This window comes from Ananas comosus, linkage group 8 (genome assembly GCF_001540865.1).
Source record: "Ananas comosus cultivar F153 linkage group 8, ASM154086v1, whole genome shotgun sequence".
Taxonomy (NCBI): Eukaryota; Viridiplantae; Streptophyta; class Magnoliopsida; order Poales; family Bromeliaceae; genus Ananas; species Ananas comosus.
The window spans coordinates 12,906,045-12,924,995 of NC_033628.1; the positions used below are offsets into that span (position 1 = coordinate 12,906,045).

Here is an 18,951-nt window from a genome sequence, read left to right on the forward strand (position 1 = left end):
ATTTCACAGCCAATCAAGTTGTGTAGATGTTATAATGATCACATAACAAAACTAATTAATATATATACAGTACTATCTCCATAGTAGATACAAGTGTAATTCGTTTTGTACTTACATTTGAAGAGAGTATTTGAAAGAAGTTAGATGAAGATGTGCTCCAGGTTCTTGAAAGAAACTCCATTGCCTCTTGAGGGCTTTTAGGAATCTCTAGAGGGCTACAACATTTCGCGATCTGCGGTTTCCCTCTGCATAACTCAAGAGGTTTGGGTTCATCTATCCGCTCCATCCTCTTGTCCTACGCGAATACGCGCGTATATTAGATAGAAAAATTAGCAAAAGCAAAGTGATTAGTGAAAAGTATATGTTACAACTACAATGATGAATAATCTTGCCAACTTAATTTGGCTAAAAAACTAGGGCAATCTCACCATTGTATAGGGCGAAGAGCGGCGCAGGAGGAATGAGACCTTTCCAAACTTCACTCCATTTCTTGAGTGCTCCATTTGATTAATGATTACTTAAAACCTACCGAGAATATTAATCCAGTACATTAATAATCCAGCACATTAATTAATCACAGTGAAAAAGGAAATTAAAATGTAAAAACACATAAGTTAAGGCGAGGAAATTATATAAGAACAATTACACTTTGAATAGAAGGTCAGCTAGTCGTTGGGGATAGCTAAACAACTGGCTTAGCGATCTTATATATACATTCTAAAAGAAGAAGGCTTGATGAGGCACGAGACATGCATGAATGATTATCTAGGGTTTCTACGATAGACTACTGTTACTAATTTTCTGTTACATTAAAAGAATACGTTATTGTTTTTATCGACAGCTATCACATATGGCAAATGACTCAAGTTCGAAATCTAATTGCTTCATATTTTTAAATAAGTTTAATTCTAAGACAATAAATAAAGCAGCTGAGGCATTATCTTTTTCTCTCAAATTGCTTGTCCAAAAAATTCATATAGCATCGCAGATTGCGCGCACGGACTATTAATAAGTCATAACGGTATCATTATTCTGAAAATTTGTAATAGTACGTATATCATTATGTACCAGGCTTGAATCAAATCACATCCGCCAAAGTTTGATATTATTCGATGGATTGAGGTTCGATTCAAGAAGTATACATTAACATTATCCCTCAGTCCAAAGTGGGCACCTAATTAACCCGAAAATCTCCTCGGATTGTGTGAATCTGGAATTTCGGATTGAACCCAGCCCAGTTGCAACCTAGAACCCTAGTTATTTTCTAATAAGAATGAGTACAGTAAGTGTACATACACTAATAACAAAATTAACTACATTTTCTAAGCTCCTCCTAGTTCAGTGCATGATCCCAATACGGAGAACTCAGTTCACGTGAAACTAAGAGAGCAAATGATGGAATGGATATTTGGAGGCTATTTTCTAATAATGGCATGTCGTTAATTTGGAGTGACTAAGTATATGGATTGGAGCCCTTATTAAGCATAAACCAAGAAGTTACAGAGAAACCACGTGTTGATGCTCCCCTGCTGTATCTTTCATGATTTTGTGAAGACCACTTTTTGGTATTATCATTTTTTTTTTATTTCATAGATTTCAAAATCGGGATCTTGTGTCTGTACAACTCTTATCCCGAAGTCTATACTTCTAGAACTCGAATCTCCTTTAATTTAGCTAAGGGTTCAGTGAATGGTATCCGAGATCACAAGTTCAAATTTTAATTGATTTATATTTTCAGATAAATTTTTTTTAAAAAAAATAAACAAAACGGATTGTATGCTACATTTCTCATAAAAAAAGAATTCCATTTAATTTTTACTTCTGTGCCTTACAACTTGGAATATCAATGGATAGCGAGATCACTGAATTACCTCACGAAAAGTGAGCTTTTACCCCAGGTGGAACTTTTGTAGTTATGCTTTTTTTGTAAAATTATTCCAAACAATATCAAGATCGATTACGTTTAGTTCACGATTTGTAATATTTTGATTCATATTTTGTACTAAAAATATTTGGATCATTATCATTCAACTCAAGTTGGTATTTGTGGAAGGTGTGAGTAAAATGGTAGAAGCATTATAAATTACTTAGTGATAGAAATATTAGATTACCACAGATTAAAAAGTATTCTCAATTACATGTTTGATGAGAATCATCGGTAGTTCATTAATAAAAATACGTTTGTTCTTACTAAGCATATTTAACCATTGGTAAGTTACCATTTCAAATATAAAATATACAATATTTTTAAAATATTACCAACTTTAAACCAAACTCCTAATAATTTTCTAAAACACCCCCCCGCCCCCTCTTTTTGTGCGTGTGGGAACTAAGTTCCAATATTGTAAGTACTATCAAAATTTTAAGATTTGAGCTCAACTCTTCGCCTGGAAAAGAAAACAAAAAAAATTTCAGCAACTTAATAAGTACACTCCCAAAGCAATCAAGTGTTGACACCTTTATTACTGCATTAAGAAAGCTGCAACGTAGTGCCCCAAAGTACTTTTATTGCTAAATTACTTAAGCATCAAATTCATGTGCTATTTAGAATTACAGGTGAGAAGAACAACTTTAATCCAAATTGCGTAATATTTTACACCCTGTCTACACCTGTCTACGGTACATCAACCAATAAATAAAATAATTAAAATATAAATATGGAAGTGAAAAAAAATTCTTTACTCTTTCATTTTGCTCTTATTTTTTAAAATATATATATGAAGGCCTCACATATATAGAATCTTATATATAGAATCTTTACAGTGGTTTTACTGATATGGATTTGATATTGTGGATTATTCGCTAACTCTGTATGAAGATAAGAATAGAAAATAAAATGTTATGCCAAACTCGTCCTAAACCTCCTATTTATGTTATCAGTTACTGCATATTATAGAAAAAGTCAAAATCATATTCGCGGTTGTCACAAATCATTTCCAGATTTATAAATAGCCCAAGTTATTCAAACACTAAAAACAATTTGTTTACACCCATCGTCCCTAGAGCAAGTGGCAANATAAGGTAACAAATGTAGATTTTATGATATCTAGTGAACAATGTAAAGATTGTGGTACTTCTGGTGAAGTTTCATGCATTTTAGCTGCTTCTTAGTAACTTACTTACCTGCGAAACATAGCTTCCTTGTCATCCATGAACTTCGCCGCCCGTTCATGATCACCATCCGGAAATAATGCTCTGCCAATATCTTCATTGAATTTACCGCTGATTTTCTCGACGAAGAATTCCTCAGTTATGGGGACGCCGTTATTGAAACCTATCTGTACAAGATTCGATTTGTTATCAGAGCAAAACGCACGGCGATTGCCCCCAAAATAGTACTCGTCGAGAAGCCATACCTCTTGTAGCATTTCTCGAAAAGCGTAGTAGTGAATAGGATCTGAATCGCATAATGTGCCGTCTATATCGAAGAGTATCGCTTCCAACGGAGCAAGTTTTGAGAAAGGGCATTTGCTACAGGAAACAGAAATGGTTACACTTGTTCCTTCTGAATCATTGCACAATAACAGAACATAAGATGCACGCAATGCAGGACCGATAAGTAGAGCCCGACTAGCTATGATGACAATTTGCCGCACAATCATGATAACTCAATCGTCTGAGTTGAGTTCTGTGTGATTTTATTTTTTTTTTGGTAAAATTTGTTGTTCTTTTCTTTATCGGATGACGAATATTTCTCTCTCTACTAAATTTTTAATACAATAATTCAATATAAACCCCAAATTTGATCTGCATCACCACGGTTTCATCATTAATAAATTTGCAAAAGAAAATCAGAAAAAGGGTAACAAATTAACAAAGAAAAACACAAATATCTATACGATCCGAAAAGAAGAAGTACCCATCCGTGGAATCGGAATTGGATGTGATCGACATGTCCTTAGCCGCAGATGTGGATGAAGCGACGCTCTTCTTGGGGCGAGGTGATGCAATGCGCGAATGTCGCTTCTCTCTCGTTGAGAGGACGCGCCCGTGGAAATGAAGGGGACGGGAAAGAAGGCGAGTGTTGGTCATGCGATTCCCGAGAAATTAGATGACAGTGTGGAATTGGATTCCTCCACGTCTCTCTCTCTCTCTCTCTCTCTCTCTCTCTCTCAACCAACCCAACTGCAATTTGAATGGCGCGTATTGATGTTGTTTGGGGAATCATGTCGAATATATTCTTCCTTTTAATGAATCACCACCGTCCAATAAATTAGAGTATTTTTTTCTAGAAAAATTAATTCCCTCTTTAACGTAGTGAGGAACGATGGATATGATTGAATGAGGCGTCGATTATTAGATGGTCGATTATTAGATGGTCACATTATTTTATTCCTTAAGGTACCGTTTGGTTCGGGTATAAGCAAGAACTAGTTATTACAGGGATAGGTACAAGTATGGGGATAAGAAAAATAGCATTTGAATGAAAATTGGATTGTTCCCGAGGATAAGAAAAATATTAGAAAATTTTATATAGAAAATGGAGGTGTTGGTGGGGATAACCGAGAACTACTATTCTCGGGTAAAAAATTAGCGTTTGGGTATAAAGGGGGATAAGGGCCTATCCCTATCCCTATTCCCAAACCAAACGGTGCCTTAAATGCTTAAGATTATTCCTTATAAATGTTTAAGATTTATTATTTGATGATTATACTAGTGTCCGTCTAAAAGCTAAACTTGTTACATTTAGCAATCACCAAAAATTGGCATTGGTAACATAACAGTAAGTTAAAATCACATGGATACTAATTCCATTTAAGGGACAATTAATGTACATAAGATATGAATCAATCTAAATATTTTTCTAACTTCACACAGTTAAAACAATATCCATTTTAGTGAATCATTCCCAACTCAAGGTGATTTTGTAAGAAGTTTGAATCCGCAATCTATGTCAATTCAAGCTAAACTGATGATGAAGAAATCAGTAAATATAAGGCGGACGGAGTAAATAGAAGGCAAAGAAACAGTGCTAGAGAATTATTCAGACAATTAACAGCTCAAGCCTAAAGAACATATAACAACACCGTCGAACTGGACAATCAACTTTCTGAAATTAATTAGAACGTAGAGTGACATTCGAACGAGCAGATATAGTAGGTAATGCCGCATCAGAACCCCTATTTTACTCACAAAAGCTCGTGGAAAAATTCAAACAGTTAATCATGATAAATTGAAATTTAGAGAAGAAACTACAATTCTGTGTACAGTCGAAGGATGTCTAATGCAATTTACTCAAAATCTATTCATGCATTTGTGCAGCAATTTTAGTTCCTAAAGACAACAACAGATGAGGCTGAAAAGCAATAATAATTGAATAAAATTAAAACGATCATTTAAGGCAAACAAACTGAAGACAACTCTTAAGAGTTTCCTAAGCCTTTGCGAGCTATTGTGCTATCCAAACATGCGATTGTTTATCTGATCAATGCCGATGTCGGAAATGGGCTCGATAGGTTTCTCCAATCCTTCTGCGAGCATGACCATTGAGCGTTCGCGGCTGTAATCATCTGAGAAAAAAGTAAACAGGAAAAGAAAAATGAATCGTTGTTGCCAAATGAACCTAAATGAGTGCATAAGCTTGTAACAGTACTCTATATTCTTAGGAAGTAACAAATAGCCTCCTTAGAATTGCTCCGAGCTCCAGGCAATGTTTAACATCAAATCTTAGTTCAAAAGTTATATCATTTATATAGAACATGAACTCAGAATTCTGAGCAGTGAATGTCTGAACTATGTCTTCCGGCAAAAAACTCATTTGGAATGTGTAAAAATTTGCTACCGCAACCTCAAAAGCATCCGACCTTTCATATCAGCTTAATCCTTAAGCACCATCCACTATTTGCTCAAAAGATTTTAATCCAAGATACAAATGAGTTTTACATTTGGTATCAACTATCTTGGAAGTTACATTTACAAATTAAGAAGAAAAAGAATTAAATCTCACCAAACATTGTGTTGAAGGAATTTGGAGGCGGCGTCAGCATAAAGTTTAAGCCCAAATAAAAGATCAGCCCTAAAACGACTGCTACAATAACGAAGGATGGAACTGCCAACGCCCAATACCTGTCAGTAAATTAAAATTATTTGACTAAAAAGAAAACAAACATAAGACAATCAAGGGACACCTATTCAAATAAATATATGGAAATAAAACCACCTTTTCAGGTTTTTACAGCACGGTGAATTTAGACGTCTTAATGACAATAAATTGATACTACAAACTCTGACCCTGTTCGACAACAACCAAATTGTAGAATTTTATGAAATTTGAATTCACTTTCCTTAATTCCCTTGTTTGGATACCTATTAATTCATGTAGAGGTTTTTTTTATGGTTTGGCGGATTTCAATAAGCATAAGTAATTAGGATAATTTGAGGCCCGATTGGCCAAATTATATACTCTCTAAACATTATCAAATGTAAACATGACCAAGGGGAAAACAGAAAAGTAAACAATGGAATTTGATCTAATCACGCTTCATCCTAAACAACAGATTTCAACTCAAAATCCTAATAAATTCGATTCACTGAATAACAAAACTAGTTAATTTCTATCATAATTTAGCACCACATGGCAGGAACTAAGAACCCAAACACCTGTAAGAAATCAATAGCAACCTACAACAAGCATCAAGAGGGAAAGAGAAAGATCGAACGCTTAACTTGCTAGGATAATAAGTGATTCCTAAGGAATGCAACCACCGCTCGGGTATATACGCCCACACCAAGAAGATCACTGCACCAAACAAGAGAAATCACCCAATAAACGCTCAATATTGATCCAAAACCCTGGATTCGAACACAGATACCCAAAGAGATCGTGATCGGTTCAAAGAGAGTACGAAACCGGTGGCGATCACGGTGGTGATGGAGCCGACGAAGCCGTAGACCTCGGAGGGCTTCGGCCCATGCTCAGCGGCGAACGCGGCACCCCTCATCTTCGTCTCCTCTAGCCCCTTCTCCTGGAGCTCGGCAATGGCGGCGGAGGTCGAGGCAGAGGAGGAGGCGACCCTCGCCCTCCTCTCCCGTAGGAGGCTCATCGTCCTCCTAGGGCTACTCACCACCAGCGAAGTCGGGGACGAAGGCCCCTCCTCCATCGACTTCTCCATTCTCCGACGACGAAGAAGAATCGCTATTCCCGTAGTTACTGGAGTTTTTCCTCTAATCCTATTCCGGTGAGGGTTCGGATTAACCCATGACACCCGATCCAGCAACTCGAGCCCGGTCCAATTCGGCCCTATATGAAGACGAGGATTTTAGAATGGGTCTAGGCCCGTTTTGAACCTTCCGAGGCCCATTTCCTAAACATAAAATAAAAAAATGATCACAGGGTATGCTGGTCACGTGCCGACCGCGCGGCACTACGCTGAGTAGCAAGCAAATCTTAATATATAGTAGAGCTATTATACTATCATAAATATAGAAGATCTAGTACTTTTAATTTTTTAGTCTTTACATTAATTTTTTTGATTATTTCTAACTTTTGGATTAATATTATTATTACTTTATAAAATCCACTCAATCCTAGAGGGGACTGCAATTATTCCAATTGTATAATTTTTTATTCAAGTGTCAAAAAATCGAAAGTACAAATTCTCTATACTTCTAATAATATAGTGGCTCTACATATTCTCAATCGGCAAAAGACGAATTGTAGGTTTTTTAAGTCTTAACTCACTACCCAAAAAGATCACGAAGTGGCCATCCTTATTCTCCAATCCACCTACAGCAAATCAACAGTTAATTTTATGCGTTTCGCTACGACGATCTCTAATGTAAGCGCAGAACCTTAATTAGAATGTAGGTTCACTATTCTTTTCCGATTTCCATTCTAATGCGATCATCCCTCAAATTCCCACAACCACCACCTCTCTCTCTCTCTCTCTCTCTCTCTCTCTCTCTCTCTCTCTCTCTCTCTCTCCAAATATCTTCATTAAACCCTGAGATTTTCATAGGTTACTATTCACTTCCAGTCCCATGTGATTGGTTTGATCCAACATTTCTTGTTAGGGTGAGGTGCAGGTATTGAGAACTAGTGACAGTGACCCCTATACATACCTATGCATTAATAAGTTAATGAATATCCATTCTTACTGGACATAGCTAGTGATAGTAATAATCGACTTCGCAAATAGGGTATATATAACCCTATTTAATCAAAAAAAAAGAAAAGAAAAGAAAAGATAATAATAATCATTGTTCATGCAATAGAATTGGGTGTCAATGACTAGTTTATACACATGTAGAATAGAGGTAGCTTCTTTACTTAAGCACAGATTAATTTTCTGCAAACTCTGTGTGAATGAAGTCCTTGCACACCACAATATGACCGTTCATCGAAATGCTGGGTGTATCCTAACTCTCAACCCTCCAACCGGAAACTAAAATATGCTTCGCCTTTTGATAAAAAACAAGATTAAACGGTGCATAGAAGAAATTTTTTGCATGATGAGATGTAACGGGAGAGGAGGAGAACGTTGCCATTCAAAAGTTGTGGTGTTCCGCTCATTTCATGCATCGGAACTAATTATTAGCCCTATGAGACTTATGGTAGTTTGATGCTGCTTTATTCAGTTATCCAAAGAAAACAAGATGCTGGTGAATGTACTTAAAGGTTGATGTTTGCTTGTTTTGTTTTAATGGCACAATTTTTTTCCAAATTTGTTCCAAATGCATTGTCATGCCATAGTTTGATCTTCTTTCCATTGATAGAAAATCTCAGGGTTTGAGGATATCATATTCTATCTCTCTCTTTCTACATATATATATATAGTATTATCGGTATTATCTTACATGCATGCCAATGTGATTGGTTTGGTACAGGAATGGAGAACTAGTTGGCAAGGAGGAGAATGTCTATATCTACTCATTAAAACCAGAGAATAATGAAGGTTTCTTAGTGTAAAATATCTCCCACCACCTGTAAATATGATCCCCTCCTACCCTTCTCCATCAGTACTGCTTACATATATACCATTCCTTTGCATTCTCATTCTACAGAAGAAGCTATGAAGAGCCTCTCCCTCCTCCTCCCTCTCTCTCTCCTCCTCCTCTTTGCCTCTGTTCAACACCCGAACAACGTGTCTGCCTCCACCGCCACCGCCGAGAAGCGGCTGGTGGAGAGGAGCTTCGCATTCCCTTCCCTCTGCGGTACTGGGGTCTCCGCATCGGACCTCGGCCACCATGCCGGTTATTACCACCTGCGCCACACTCATGATGCCAGGTTAATCTAGATGTCCGATCAAAGCTTTCGATTCGTATGTTCCGACTAAGCCTGAGTGAATTTGGTTTGATGTAGGATGTTCTATTTCTTTTTCGAATCCCGCGGCAGCAGGAATGATCCTGTTGTGCTATGGTTAAGCGGAGGCCCCGGCTGCAGCAGTTCACTGGCTCTGTTTTATGAGAACGGGCCCTTCAAGATATCAGACAACATGTCTCTCATTTGGAATCAGTATGGTTGGGACCAGGTATACCAAGTTGCTTATTAGTAGTGAGCATTAAAATTAAGCTAGCTAATTGAAACTTTAAATCACTAATACCACTTAACAAATCGAATATTTCTTTTGGAATGAACCGTTCTTCGCGTGCATACAGGCATCGAATATCATGTTCGTCGACCAGCCAACAGGAACCGGCTTCAGCTACTCTTCAGATGACCGCGACATTCGCTACAATGAAAAGGGGATCAGTAACGACCTGTATGATTTTCTGCAGGTAATGTGTATTATGTTGAACTGTATCTTTTCTTTTTTAATCTTTGCGCAGTTATGACATCTTTGGTTTTTTTTGTATTTAACCACCAGATGTGAGTGTCATATTCTTTCTTTTTGTCTCCCCCTACATTCAGGCCTTCTTTTCAGAACACTCGGAATATGTGAACAATGATTTCTACATTACCGGAGAATCGTATGCTGGGCACTACATTCCTGCTTTTGCGAGTCGTCTTCACCGAGGAAACAGAAACAGCGAGGGCACTCGCATAAACTACTCTCAAAACCGATCTTCCTGTTAGTTTGATCTTCATATATTCTTTGGTTTTGCAGGGTTTTGCTATCGGGAATGGACTCACAGAACCAGCAATTCAATACCAAGCATATCCAGACTATGCATTGGATATGAGATTAATTGGTAAATCTGATTACAAAAGAATAAACAAGCTCTACCCACCATGCCAATCTCTCCTCAAATCTTGTGGTACTGTTTATGACTTTTCTGTTGCATTTTCAGATTCTACTTTTTATTTTTTAATGTGCTCCAATTATGTACTACGGAAATGAAGGTGTTCTAAGCAAATGCATGCCAACTTGTTCAATAACATGTACAATCATGCCTTCTTTTTTGTTAATGTAGATTCAATATCACTCCCGCCAATATGGCTTTGATATTGCAGGGCCAACAGATCCTTCAACTTGCAGTTCTGCACGATTCAAATGCTATTCTATTTTTCATTCAATCTTGGATATCGCCGGAAACATAAATGTATGTGGAAAATATGATCAATTTCTCTGTTGTCACATTGGATTTCACTTTTGATTCTCATTTTATGCTAACTGTGTTGTTGTTCTGCAGTACTATGATATCAGAAAGGAATGTCTCGGGAGTCTTTGCTATAACTTTTCGAATATAGAAAAGTTTCTCAATTTGAAGTCCGTTAAATCAATTTTAGGAGTTGAAAATAGGGAATTTGAATTATGTAGTGATTCTGTGTATGAAGCACTGGAAGATGATTGGATGATGAACTATGAAGTGGGTATACCTGCACTTCTTGAGGACGGAATCAAGCTGCTGGTGTATGCTGGGGAGTATGATCTTATATGCAATTGGCTTGGTAAGCAAGAATATACTGGCTCTGCAATCAGTAAACTAATCATTTTTCTAACAACTTAGCGACTAGAAAATGGTATTTCAATCAAGCATGAATCTTATTTCCTTAACGATCAGAATACATCTGAAAACCTGTACTTGTATCTTTCTCTTGTGTTCTTCCATGTTACATTCGCTGGCCATTGCCCGCAGGAAATTCGAGATGGGTTCGATCCATGAAATGGTCAGGTCAGAAAGATTTTGTCTCATCAACCAAGATTCCGTTCATGGTGGATGGGGAAAAAAAGGGAGTCTTACAAAGCCATGGAGCTCTCAGTTTCTTGAAGGTGCAAATAGTTAGATCTTTACATCCGTTGAGTTGTTATTCTAAATTGGGATTTTAACTAAGCATGTTTGCGCAACAGGTTCACCGAGCCGGACATATGGTTCCTCTGGATCAGCCAAAAGCTGCACTTGAGATGTTGAAGCGGTGGACGCAAGGAAAGCTTAATGAGATCCCTTCAAACAATTGATGTTACTCTAGAATAAATAAGTCTCCGTAGTCAAGAGAAAGAAAATGTAGCATTGTTTAACCACTAATACTAACTGTGGAGCTAATTTATGTAACTATTTAGATTAGTCATCTATTAGAACAATAGAACAGCAGGGGAAGCAAACTCTGTTTCTAATGTTGCCAATACATTGATAAAGAACAACATACTGTGAAAATGTGCATATAAGAAGAACAATAATGAACTAAGTGTCAATTACAGCCACAAAAAAATACAGTGCAATCTCAGCAGTTACATTTTTTTTCTTTTTTAACTTTTGATAGTAACGAAAGGGCGTTTACACTTGCAAGACGATAAAGTAATATCATAAAAATTAACTGTAAGCTTGAGTCAGCATTTGCTAAAGGAAGTTTTCATTGTAAGCTATGAAATAACGTTATAACAATTTAATGTATCTGTAGAGGCAATTAATTGTTTTCAAGAGCAACTGAATCGTTCGTAAAAGATGAAAACTCCCTACTTATATGCCCTCTTATGCATTACATACTATGCAGCATTTCTTACCTTTGAATTTTCGAACAAAAAAGACAAGGATAGAAAAATGATTGAAATGCGCATTCGATTCCGCAGCCTACTCCACGCCGCCGTTGCCTTGATCCTTACAGTGTTGATACTGAGCGAAGGCAGCAGGGCAACGAAGTTCACAGCGCGAAACCTACGCCACCACTCTGGCCTGTGGATCCTCTGCAGTGGCAGGGATCCTCTGTGCCTTCCTTACGGACAAAGTGCTGAATTGCATCCTGAGCCTGGCGATATGGTGCCGCCGTCATGCGCCGGAGTGTACAAGCGCTCCTGCGAGCAAATCAACTGGAAAGCTGAACCTGAGTGGAAATACTTTACCGTGTTCGAGTTGTTTATCGACGAGTGGAGGTGCTCAACAGGTTGCGAGTTCGAAGGAAGGGAGGACGGATGGTACTGGTGGAATCCTGAAACTAGAATCTGGGATCGTCTCCGTCCGGTTCCTAGTATATAAAAGCTCGGTCGGTTAGAGCGAGCGAGCATGGCAATAATAATGCCGCTGTCAATGAGCTTATGCAAGTCTCAGGACTAGCAATATCTTACGTTTGTCGATATTTTTCAAGTCTTCAGTACTCAAAATGATCAGAAACGAGCGGATGTAACCTGAAAAGAATTGAAAGATGAATAATCTGAGCAACTATAGGTTCTGGCCAGTTAAAGAAATAAAGCCTCAAGACATTCTCAAATCTATGCGATAAATTTGTGCAATTGGCACGCCAAGCAACTGATTTTTCAAATAAGTTCCTACAAGCTACTAACCCACCTACGTTATTCTACTTCAACGAACAAACAAATGTTTTGATTTCTATATGGCCCTTTAATAGCCCAATTTCTAGTACACAAAAACATTGAAGTCATCTCGGAAACACTAGGGTCCGCATTGTCAATCTCCTTGATCAGGATAAGATATCAGCCTCTTAAAATCAGAAAAAAAAAAAAAATCAAACAATCAATTCCAAGATGAGAGTACTAAAGACGTGGAATCCTACGGACTGTGTCATTGCGCAGAGAGCAAGTTGATCTCTACAACAAGAAGAGAACCATGAGATTACTCAAGAAGAGAACAAAACCTGTAGGATTCAAAAGACATAAACATACAAATTTAAAGTCTCGCAATAATAAAGGCAAAAGGATGAAAAATCTTAAAAAAATTGTCTTTCACCTCAAAGTCCATAAGCGTAACAATTAGCTCAAACACCATAAAACAGTCAAAAAAATTTAACTTCCATACAAGTTAAAACAGGTTCGACTATACTATCTTTGCCACGAGCAACAGCGAAGGGAAGCTTCACTCTTGATCCAAATCGAACGCAACAACCTCCTCGGTAACGTCCAACACCTCTTCCACTTCCACCTCTTTAGCCTCGTACTCTTCCTCCTCGTCGCTCGCCTCTCCGTCCCTAAGCTGAACCCGAAGATCCCTCTCTTCCTCATGCAGCTGCTTCCACTTGCTCACCCACCCTTCCCATTCCTCCTGCAGCATCTTCCTCTTCTTCCTGTCCTGCTCGCTCAACTGAAGGGACACGTCCTGGTCCTCCGCCTCGTACTTCTTGCTGTACTTCCTCAGGTTACGGGAAATCTCCTCCTCTTTCTCCGCGCTCAGGAGGGACGGTGGCCTCGGGCGCCATAGGAACTGTTTCATCAAGGTTAAAAGAAAATGATATTCAATGTGTAGAGATCTTCTGAAATATGCTTGGCTGACATATGAACAGAGGTATATATATTATAATAGAAAGCAATGAAATTTAGGAAGTTAAAAATAGGTGATGTACAAGTACCAATAATCGATATTTTAGGAGGGCAAAGTGCAAACAGTGATATTTATAAGGGGATTTCCACTTAGTTAGCCTTTGGAATAGTGTATAGAATGTAAAAACTAGAAGGTCGTACCTGAAAGAAGTGATCCTTTGGTATCCTGTAAAGCAGCTTTCCATTGAAGGACCATATGTAGAAACCATTCTCCATCTCATGGACTGAAGTGACCGAAGTCGCAAGATACCTACAGCATACCAAGGTTCAATGCACATACTAGGATTCACTAAATATTTAAAGAATTGTTGAGGCGAAAAAAGAATGACATGCGCCTCCTGAACTATAAGCTGCTCCGGTATAAAGCATTTAACTTCAAATATTATTAACAGCCTCTTACTTTTACTGTTTTGGGATTTAAGAACATCCGTCTGTGTTAATGGATTTGTTATTGGAACAGAGAGCACTTTTTAGTATTCAAATCGCAGTCAAATGTTATCACGTGTACTACTTCCAATTCCTCGGTATAAATCTACTTGTATGAATGAAAGTGCTCAAAATAAGAAAAAGTAAAGAGGATCATTAAATAAAAAACTACTAATTAGGTGTCTATATCAAAACAATCAATAATTGGAGAAATCACTGTATTGTTTACGGCAAACCGACAAGAGTAATATTCATGATAATAACTCAGAAAACTACCTTCCAGTGGGATCCCACTCAATGTCAGTGGCCATAAAATGCTCTCCTGTGGCCATTGTCTCCAACTCATCGACATTGTAGAATTCCAATTGTCCATTGAACCCCTTCAGCCCAGCAAGCACAATGAACCGGCCAGCAGGTGACCAATAGAGAGCATTAGCTTGCTTAGCCTTGAGAGTGGTAAGCTTAGAGACTCGTCCTGTGTTATTAGCTGTTTTCATCGAGTAGAAGCTTACATCGGGCCGGGGCCCATCTCCATGAATAACGGCAAAACGATGCCCTTTGGGCTCCCATGCAAAGGCAACAATCTTATCATTCTTATTATCAAGCTCGAGCACCTCGATTGGGATGTCTCTTTCCTTAATGCGGAAAAGCTCAAAGCCTGTGTAGGTGCTCTTCTTTGTCTTAGTGTATCTGTCGACCTTAACAGCGAGGTACTCTCCATTGCTTTGCCAATACATCTTGCAATCACTGACGCTAAAGAGGTTTTTCTGCCTCAGTTCCTCTTTGCCCGGGATCTGGACAAGACTTACCTGTTTAAGGAGAAGCAAACCTCTTAATTTACCATAAAACACATGCCACTTACCATACCATAGCAGTGCCCCCAAAAATGCACGAGTGATTTTCATAAAATGCCCTTTCAAAATGGCATTTTGAGGGTTCACATCAGTGATATATCAAATTTTTGAGAGGTTATACATGAAATTTTGATGTTTTAGAGGGATTTTGTATCAACTAGCCCCTATTTTATATAATAATTACCAGTTCCAAACTTTCTGGAAGTTTCACTTACCCTGGCAGGTTGATTTCCACCACCTAATTCAGGAACAAATAGGGCTAATATAGGGTCGGCAGGGGACCAGCTAAAGTCCATAACATTTTCCACCTTCAAGGACTTCTTATCAATAAGAGTAAAAGTCTCGGTTTCATAAACAGAGATCATGTTCTTCCCAATTCTCGCGAAATATTTGTCATCTCTTCCACCGCCCCACCTACGAAATTACAGCACATATAGTATGACCAGCATTTAGATCCCAAATAATTCAGTTAGTTTCTGCTACAATCTATCATAACCATATTTATGTCTCACCTAAAGATGGGCCACGAAATACCAGAAACACCTCCGCTTCCACCGGTCAAAAATTCATCCGCATTTCCCTTAAAATCTCGCATAACTTTTCCAGTCCTCACATCAAAGATGTTCAGCACAACTCTCTATATTAAAATAATTAAGATATTAGAGGTGACCGACAAAACCAAGAAGGAAAAAAGAAAAAAAAAATAGAGCAAAATTGCTTACGTGGGTATCACGGGGATTGCTGGGTTCATGGCTACTATATGTGATCAAGTACTTCTCCCCAGGAGAGAAATCAATCAGTTTTACCTGTTAACAAGGAGATTTTAATAACAGTACATTAAATTACAAACGAATTATGAAAATTCAAATTTCAAAAGTAGATGACCTGTGGATGGGCAAAACGCATCAAGCGATTAAATGTAGTAGCACCTCCCCAAACAGCAGCACCCTGCCGATGGACTGTAGCCAAGTATGTTCCGAGAGGGGACCATTGAACAAAACTGTCAGTCCAGTACTGGCAACAAGAAATGAGAAGACTCTTAATCTTTTTTTTTGTGGCAAAGGTATGGTAAAAAAAGAACTGAAAAATAGGACATATAACCAAATAGACAGGGAAATGCATACATAAGATTTAGTTGAGAAAAAAAAATGATTACAAAAATATATATAGCCATGCAATTCACTCTGAAATCTGAAAATGAGCCCACAAAGACATGAATAGGCTGGAAAGCTTCATCCTATAAGTTCAGCAAGGCACTTTATCCTATAAGTTCAACAAGGCAAATACTAAGTCCATCATGTCCATCAGATATGCCTGAGTTTTACGTACGATAAATATCAAAAAGCAGATAATATAAGCAACCAAAACTGCAGAGCAATACAATTAAATTTGAAGCAACAGCAAATCAAGTATTTCAATAGAATGCAAACAGGCGTATCTGCAGAAAAGGTAACAAACATGAAAACAAATTCAGGCACATCTGGTTAGTTACTGTTCCAACATAAAAACCTAGGGATACAAAAAATGCAACCTTCATGACATGATGTGGATGCTCCACACTCCACATACTTCTAATGTGACCATAGTACAATATAAACTATAAAGCAACCATAAGGATAAAGATGATAATCAAACATAAAATCACCAGCCCTGAGATCCAATAAAAACCTTGAAAGTAGCTAAAAGCCAGCCAAATATGATACACATCGAATTATAGTACACATAATTAAGAGGTAACCGTGAAGTCTAGTGAATTTAGTGGACATGATCAAAAGTTATAATTACATAAGAAAGAAGTCGGTAGGTATAAAGGACCTCCATACAAAAAGAAAAACCTACCTGACGATGGTACACAAGCTCAGGCATCAACTGCCGGGCATCATTCCAAAAAACTTCAGTAAATGTACCAGCACGGATGGCAAACTGATCTCTAGCTTTCTCATCAGTTAGCCATTGTTGTAGATTTTCCTGTCATAAAAGATAAAGCAAATTTTGAGACACGGCAAATCTTAAACATGAACCAGGAAACAAGTATTTATAGTCCATTTAAGAAACAATAGGTGACCGTACGAGCACACATAATAATCCTACCAAAAGGATCATTTCAAGATTAACATTCAGCAACAAAATACATGTAGGTACTGAAGCAAAACCAATCACAAGAAAGGATACAATAGACGCTTACCCCGGGTGTGTACGGCGTAATTTCGGCAGGAGTCCACTCATCAGGGACCTTCATATACTTCTCAAAGTCATCAAACATGTTCACAGCGAATATATGAGATTTGTCCAGCTTATACCCATGAGTCTTTTCCCTAGCAAGCTCTGCTTCCTAGTGTTACAACAATCGTAGGAAAGAACAAACAAGTAGATATCATCGAATACACATTAAATCTTAAGTTTTATGAATCAACAAAAACTGGGCAACTTTTTTGATCCTACAACAGATCGTTAACACAATAGAAATAAAAAGAACAAATTCGGTGCTAGTAAATAACCTGAGGGGTGCTATACTCTATGAAGCAATATCCTAGGGTTTTTTTCGTTTCTGGGTTGACTGGCATCCATAGCCCCCCTTCTTTAATCACCCCAATCTGACTATAGATCTTGCGTACAACACCCTCAAGCTTCTCAAATTTCTCCGGAGGGACTACAGGGAGATTATCCACAACTATTATGTTTCCGAATCCCGCTTCGTATTCTGGTGGGTCCTCCTCCTGCAGAACCTCCTCATCATCGCTGCAAAAAACCGATTTTTTTACTTAGGGACGCTGGATAATTACGTTTATAGCACAAAATATACCAAAAAGGGCGATATCAACCAATTTCTAGTGACTATAGCGGAAACAGAAAAAAAGAATTAGATATGAATCAGCCATGAGGTTAGGGTTTGGTTTAGTAATATCCAAAAATACCTTTTGATGCCAAAATCTTCGCCAGGAGGAACTGTGATCGAATCCAAATCAACAGAAGAGAGATCAATCCCAAAGATCTTGGCTTGCGCTTCAATATCCTCCATGGAAACTACTTCTGCCATCTTCTATTGCTCCAGTGGTGATACTAACTACTGAAAACGAATCAAAGAGCGAAAAAAGCGAGCAAGGAAATTATAAGACTCGCAATTTGAGAATTAGGGCACAAGGAGAGAGAGATTGATATAGAGATTAACCATCCAGGTCACCGAGAAACCCTAGTTTTCCAGGGTTTAGGGTTCGCGATCGCGCTCGCTCGAAACGTGAGATCGGGAGGTTCGGGGAGGGGCGGCCACCGTTATCGAAGGGGAAGAGAGAAGGGACTCGACGTGAGAAACCCTAGGAAAGAAGGGAACGAACCAGACCGGGAACATAACCCACGGAAAAAGCGAACCGGGTCAAAAGAAACCAAATATGTCGGTTCGGTCCGGTTTTATTGTAACTTGGGTTCAGCAGAACGGCTCTATAAAACCGTAATTTCCGACAAGTTGCATTGGGTTCGGTTCGAAACTGCCCGACCCAACCCAAACGATGACTCAAATTTAGTTACCAAATTTGGGATCGGCTTGTAGTATGATATGTTGAAAAGATACTTATCCAACTGCAGTTCTGTTCCATCCAAACACATATCTCATCAATGGATTGTAGCATGCTATTTTTTTCTCTAAAAAAAAAATAACAATAATAGATGAATGGGAGGTTGAAGTTGTGAGGTGTGGTGATACCGAAGGTCACGACTCATTTAATAAATAGATGTGTTGTATAGCTACTGATTTACTTTTATTGTTCGGTCTGAAACAAATATAATTATGATTTTCTAACATGATAAGAGAGTGTGTTATATATTTCTTTGTTAAGTAAAAAATAATATTTTCATTTTTCCGAATGCATTAAACTTTTGAGGTTAATGAAATCGTGTATCGGTATTGACATATCTCTCTAATCTTTGAGTACAATTTTTAATACCGTTTACTTTCTGTTAGCAGTTTATTTTTGTTTACTAATCTTTTTACTTTGTACTCTTAAATACCGATAAATCAATAGAATCTATAG

At 38.0% G+C, this 18,951-nt stretch overlaps 4 protein-coding genes across 5 annotated transcripts; 1 reads left to right on the top strand and 3 right to left on the bottom strand.

Moving 5' to 3' along the window:
- LOC109713880 (haloacid dehalogenase-like hydrolase domain-containing protein Sgpp) lies at positions 3,091 to 4,328 on the bottom strand. Its single transcript, XM_020238156.1, has 3 exons — positions 3,860 to 4,328; positions 3,357 to 3,471; positions 3,091 to 3,278 (listed from the first exon to the last, which is right to left on the bottom strand). The coding sequence occupies exons 1-3, from the start codon at positions 4,030 to 4,032 to the stop codon at positions 3,120 to 3,122; spliced, it is 447 nt and encodes a 148-aa protein (XP_020093745.1). The 5' UTR covers positions 4,033 to 4,328; the 3' UTR covers positions 3,091 to 3,119.
- LOC109713879 (phosphatidylinositol N-acetylglucosaminyltransferase subunit P-like) lies at positions 5,143 to 7,163 on the bottom strand. The gene is made up of 4 exons (XM_020238155.1): positions 6,851 to 7,163; positions 6,667 to 6,739; positions 5,948 to 6,066; positions 5,143 to 5,510 (listed from the first exon to the last, which is right to left on the bottom strand). The coding sequence occupies exons 1-4, from the start codon at positions 7,110 to 7,112 to the stop codon at positions 5,398 to 5,400; spliced, it is 567 nt and encodes a 188-aa protein (XP_020093744.1). The 5' UTR covers positions 7,113 to 7,163; the 3' UTR covers positions 5,143 to 5,397.
- Positions 9,124 to 11,541, top strand: LOC109713882 (serine carboxypeptidase 3-like). The gene is made up of 9 exons (XM_020238160.1): positions 9,124 to 9,226; positions 9,302 to 9,470; positions 9,598 to 9,717; positions 9,851 to 9,987; positions 10,040 to 10,197; positions 10,394 to 10,482; positions 10,573 to 10,831; positions 11,020 to 11,153; positions 11,232 to 11,541. Exons 2-9 carry the CDS (start codon positions 9,303 to 9,305, stop codon positions 11,337 to 11,339), a joined length of 1,173 nt encoding a protein of 390 aa, XP_020093749.1. The 5' UTR covers positions 9,124 to 9,226; position 9,302; the 3' UTR covers positions 11,340 to 11,541.
- On the bottom strand, positions 12,987 to 18,251 carry LOC109713881 (eukaryotic translation initiation factor 3 subunit B-like). 2 transcript variants are annotated; one of them, XM_020238158.1, is made up of 12 exons: positions 18,096 to 18,251; positions 17,842 to 17,993; positions 17,425 to 17,665; positions 17,112 to 17,258; positions 16,766 to 16,894; positions 15,812 to 15,940; positions 15,649 to 15,732; positions 15,439 to 15,563; positions 15,142 to 15,340; positions 14,349 to 14,881; positions 13,788 to 13,896; positions 12,987 to 13,530 (listed from the first exon to the last, which is right to left on the bottom strand). In XM_020238158.1, exons 2-12 carry the CDS (start codon positions 17,961 to 17,963, stop codon positions 13,186 to 13,188), a joined length of 2,163 nt encoding a protein of 720 aa, XP_020093747.1. In that variant the 5' UTR covers positions 17,964 to 17,993; positions 18,096 to 18,251; the 3' UTR covers positions 12,987 to 13,185. The 2 variants fall into 2 exon arrangements, with proteins under 2 accessions (XP_020093747.1, XP_020093748.1); XM_020238159.1 differs by having other exon boundaries at positions 17,842 to 17,990; positions 18,096 to 18,247.

Bases quoted from the DNA above. Each gene is read 5' to 3' on its own strand.
- LOC109713880 (XM_020238156.1), bottom strand. From the start codon at position 4,032: ATGACCAACACTCGCCTTCTTTCCCGTCCCCTTCATTTCCACGGGCGC. The intron at 3,472-3,859 runs GTACTTCTTCTT...TGTTTCCTGTAG, and splicing joins AATTCCGATTCCACGGATGG to CAAATGCCCTTTCTCAAAAC. The intron at 3,279-3,356 runs GTATGGCTTCTC...AATCTTGTACAG, and splicing joins TTCGAGAAATGCTACAAGAG to ATAGGTTTCAATAACGGCGT.
- LOC109713879 (XM_020238155.1), bottom strand. From the start codon at position 7,112: ATGGAGAAGTCGATGGAGGAGGGGCCTTCGTCCCCGACTTCGCTGGTG. The intron at 6,740-6,850 runs GTTTCGTACTCT...TGTTTGGTGCAG, and splicing joins CACCACCGTGATCGCCACCG to TGATCTTCTTGGTGTGGGCG. The intron at 6,067-6,666 runs GTTAAGCGTTCG...ATTTACTGACAG, and splicing joins ATCACTTATTATCCTAGCAA to GTATTGGGCGTTGGCAGTTC.
- LOC109713882 (XM_020238160.1), top strand. From the start codon at position 9,303: ATGTTCTATTTCTTTTTCGAATCCCGCGGCAGCAGGAATGATCCTGTT. The intron at 9,718-9,850 runs GTAATGTGTATT...CCCTACATTCAG, and splicing joins ACCTGTATGATTTTCTGCAG to GCCTTCTTTTCAGAACACTC. The intron at 10,832-11,019 runs GTAAGCAAGAAT...CATTGCCCGCAG, and splicing joins TCTTATATGCAATTGGCTTG to GAAATTCGAGATGGGTTCGA.
- LOC109713881 (XM_020238158.1), bottom strand. From the start codon at position 17,963: ATGGCAGAAGTAGTTTCCATGGAGGATATTGAAGCGCAAGCCAAGATC. The intron at 15,564-15,648 runs GTAAGCAATTTT...ATTTTAATATAG, and splicing joins GCAATCCCCGTGATACCCAC to AGAGTTGTGCTGAACATCTT. The intron at 15,341-15,438 runs GTGAGACATAAA...GTAATTTCGTAG, and splicing joins ATTTCGTGGCCCATCTTTAG to GTGGGGCGGTGGAAGAGATG.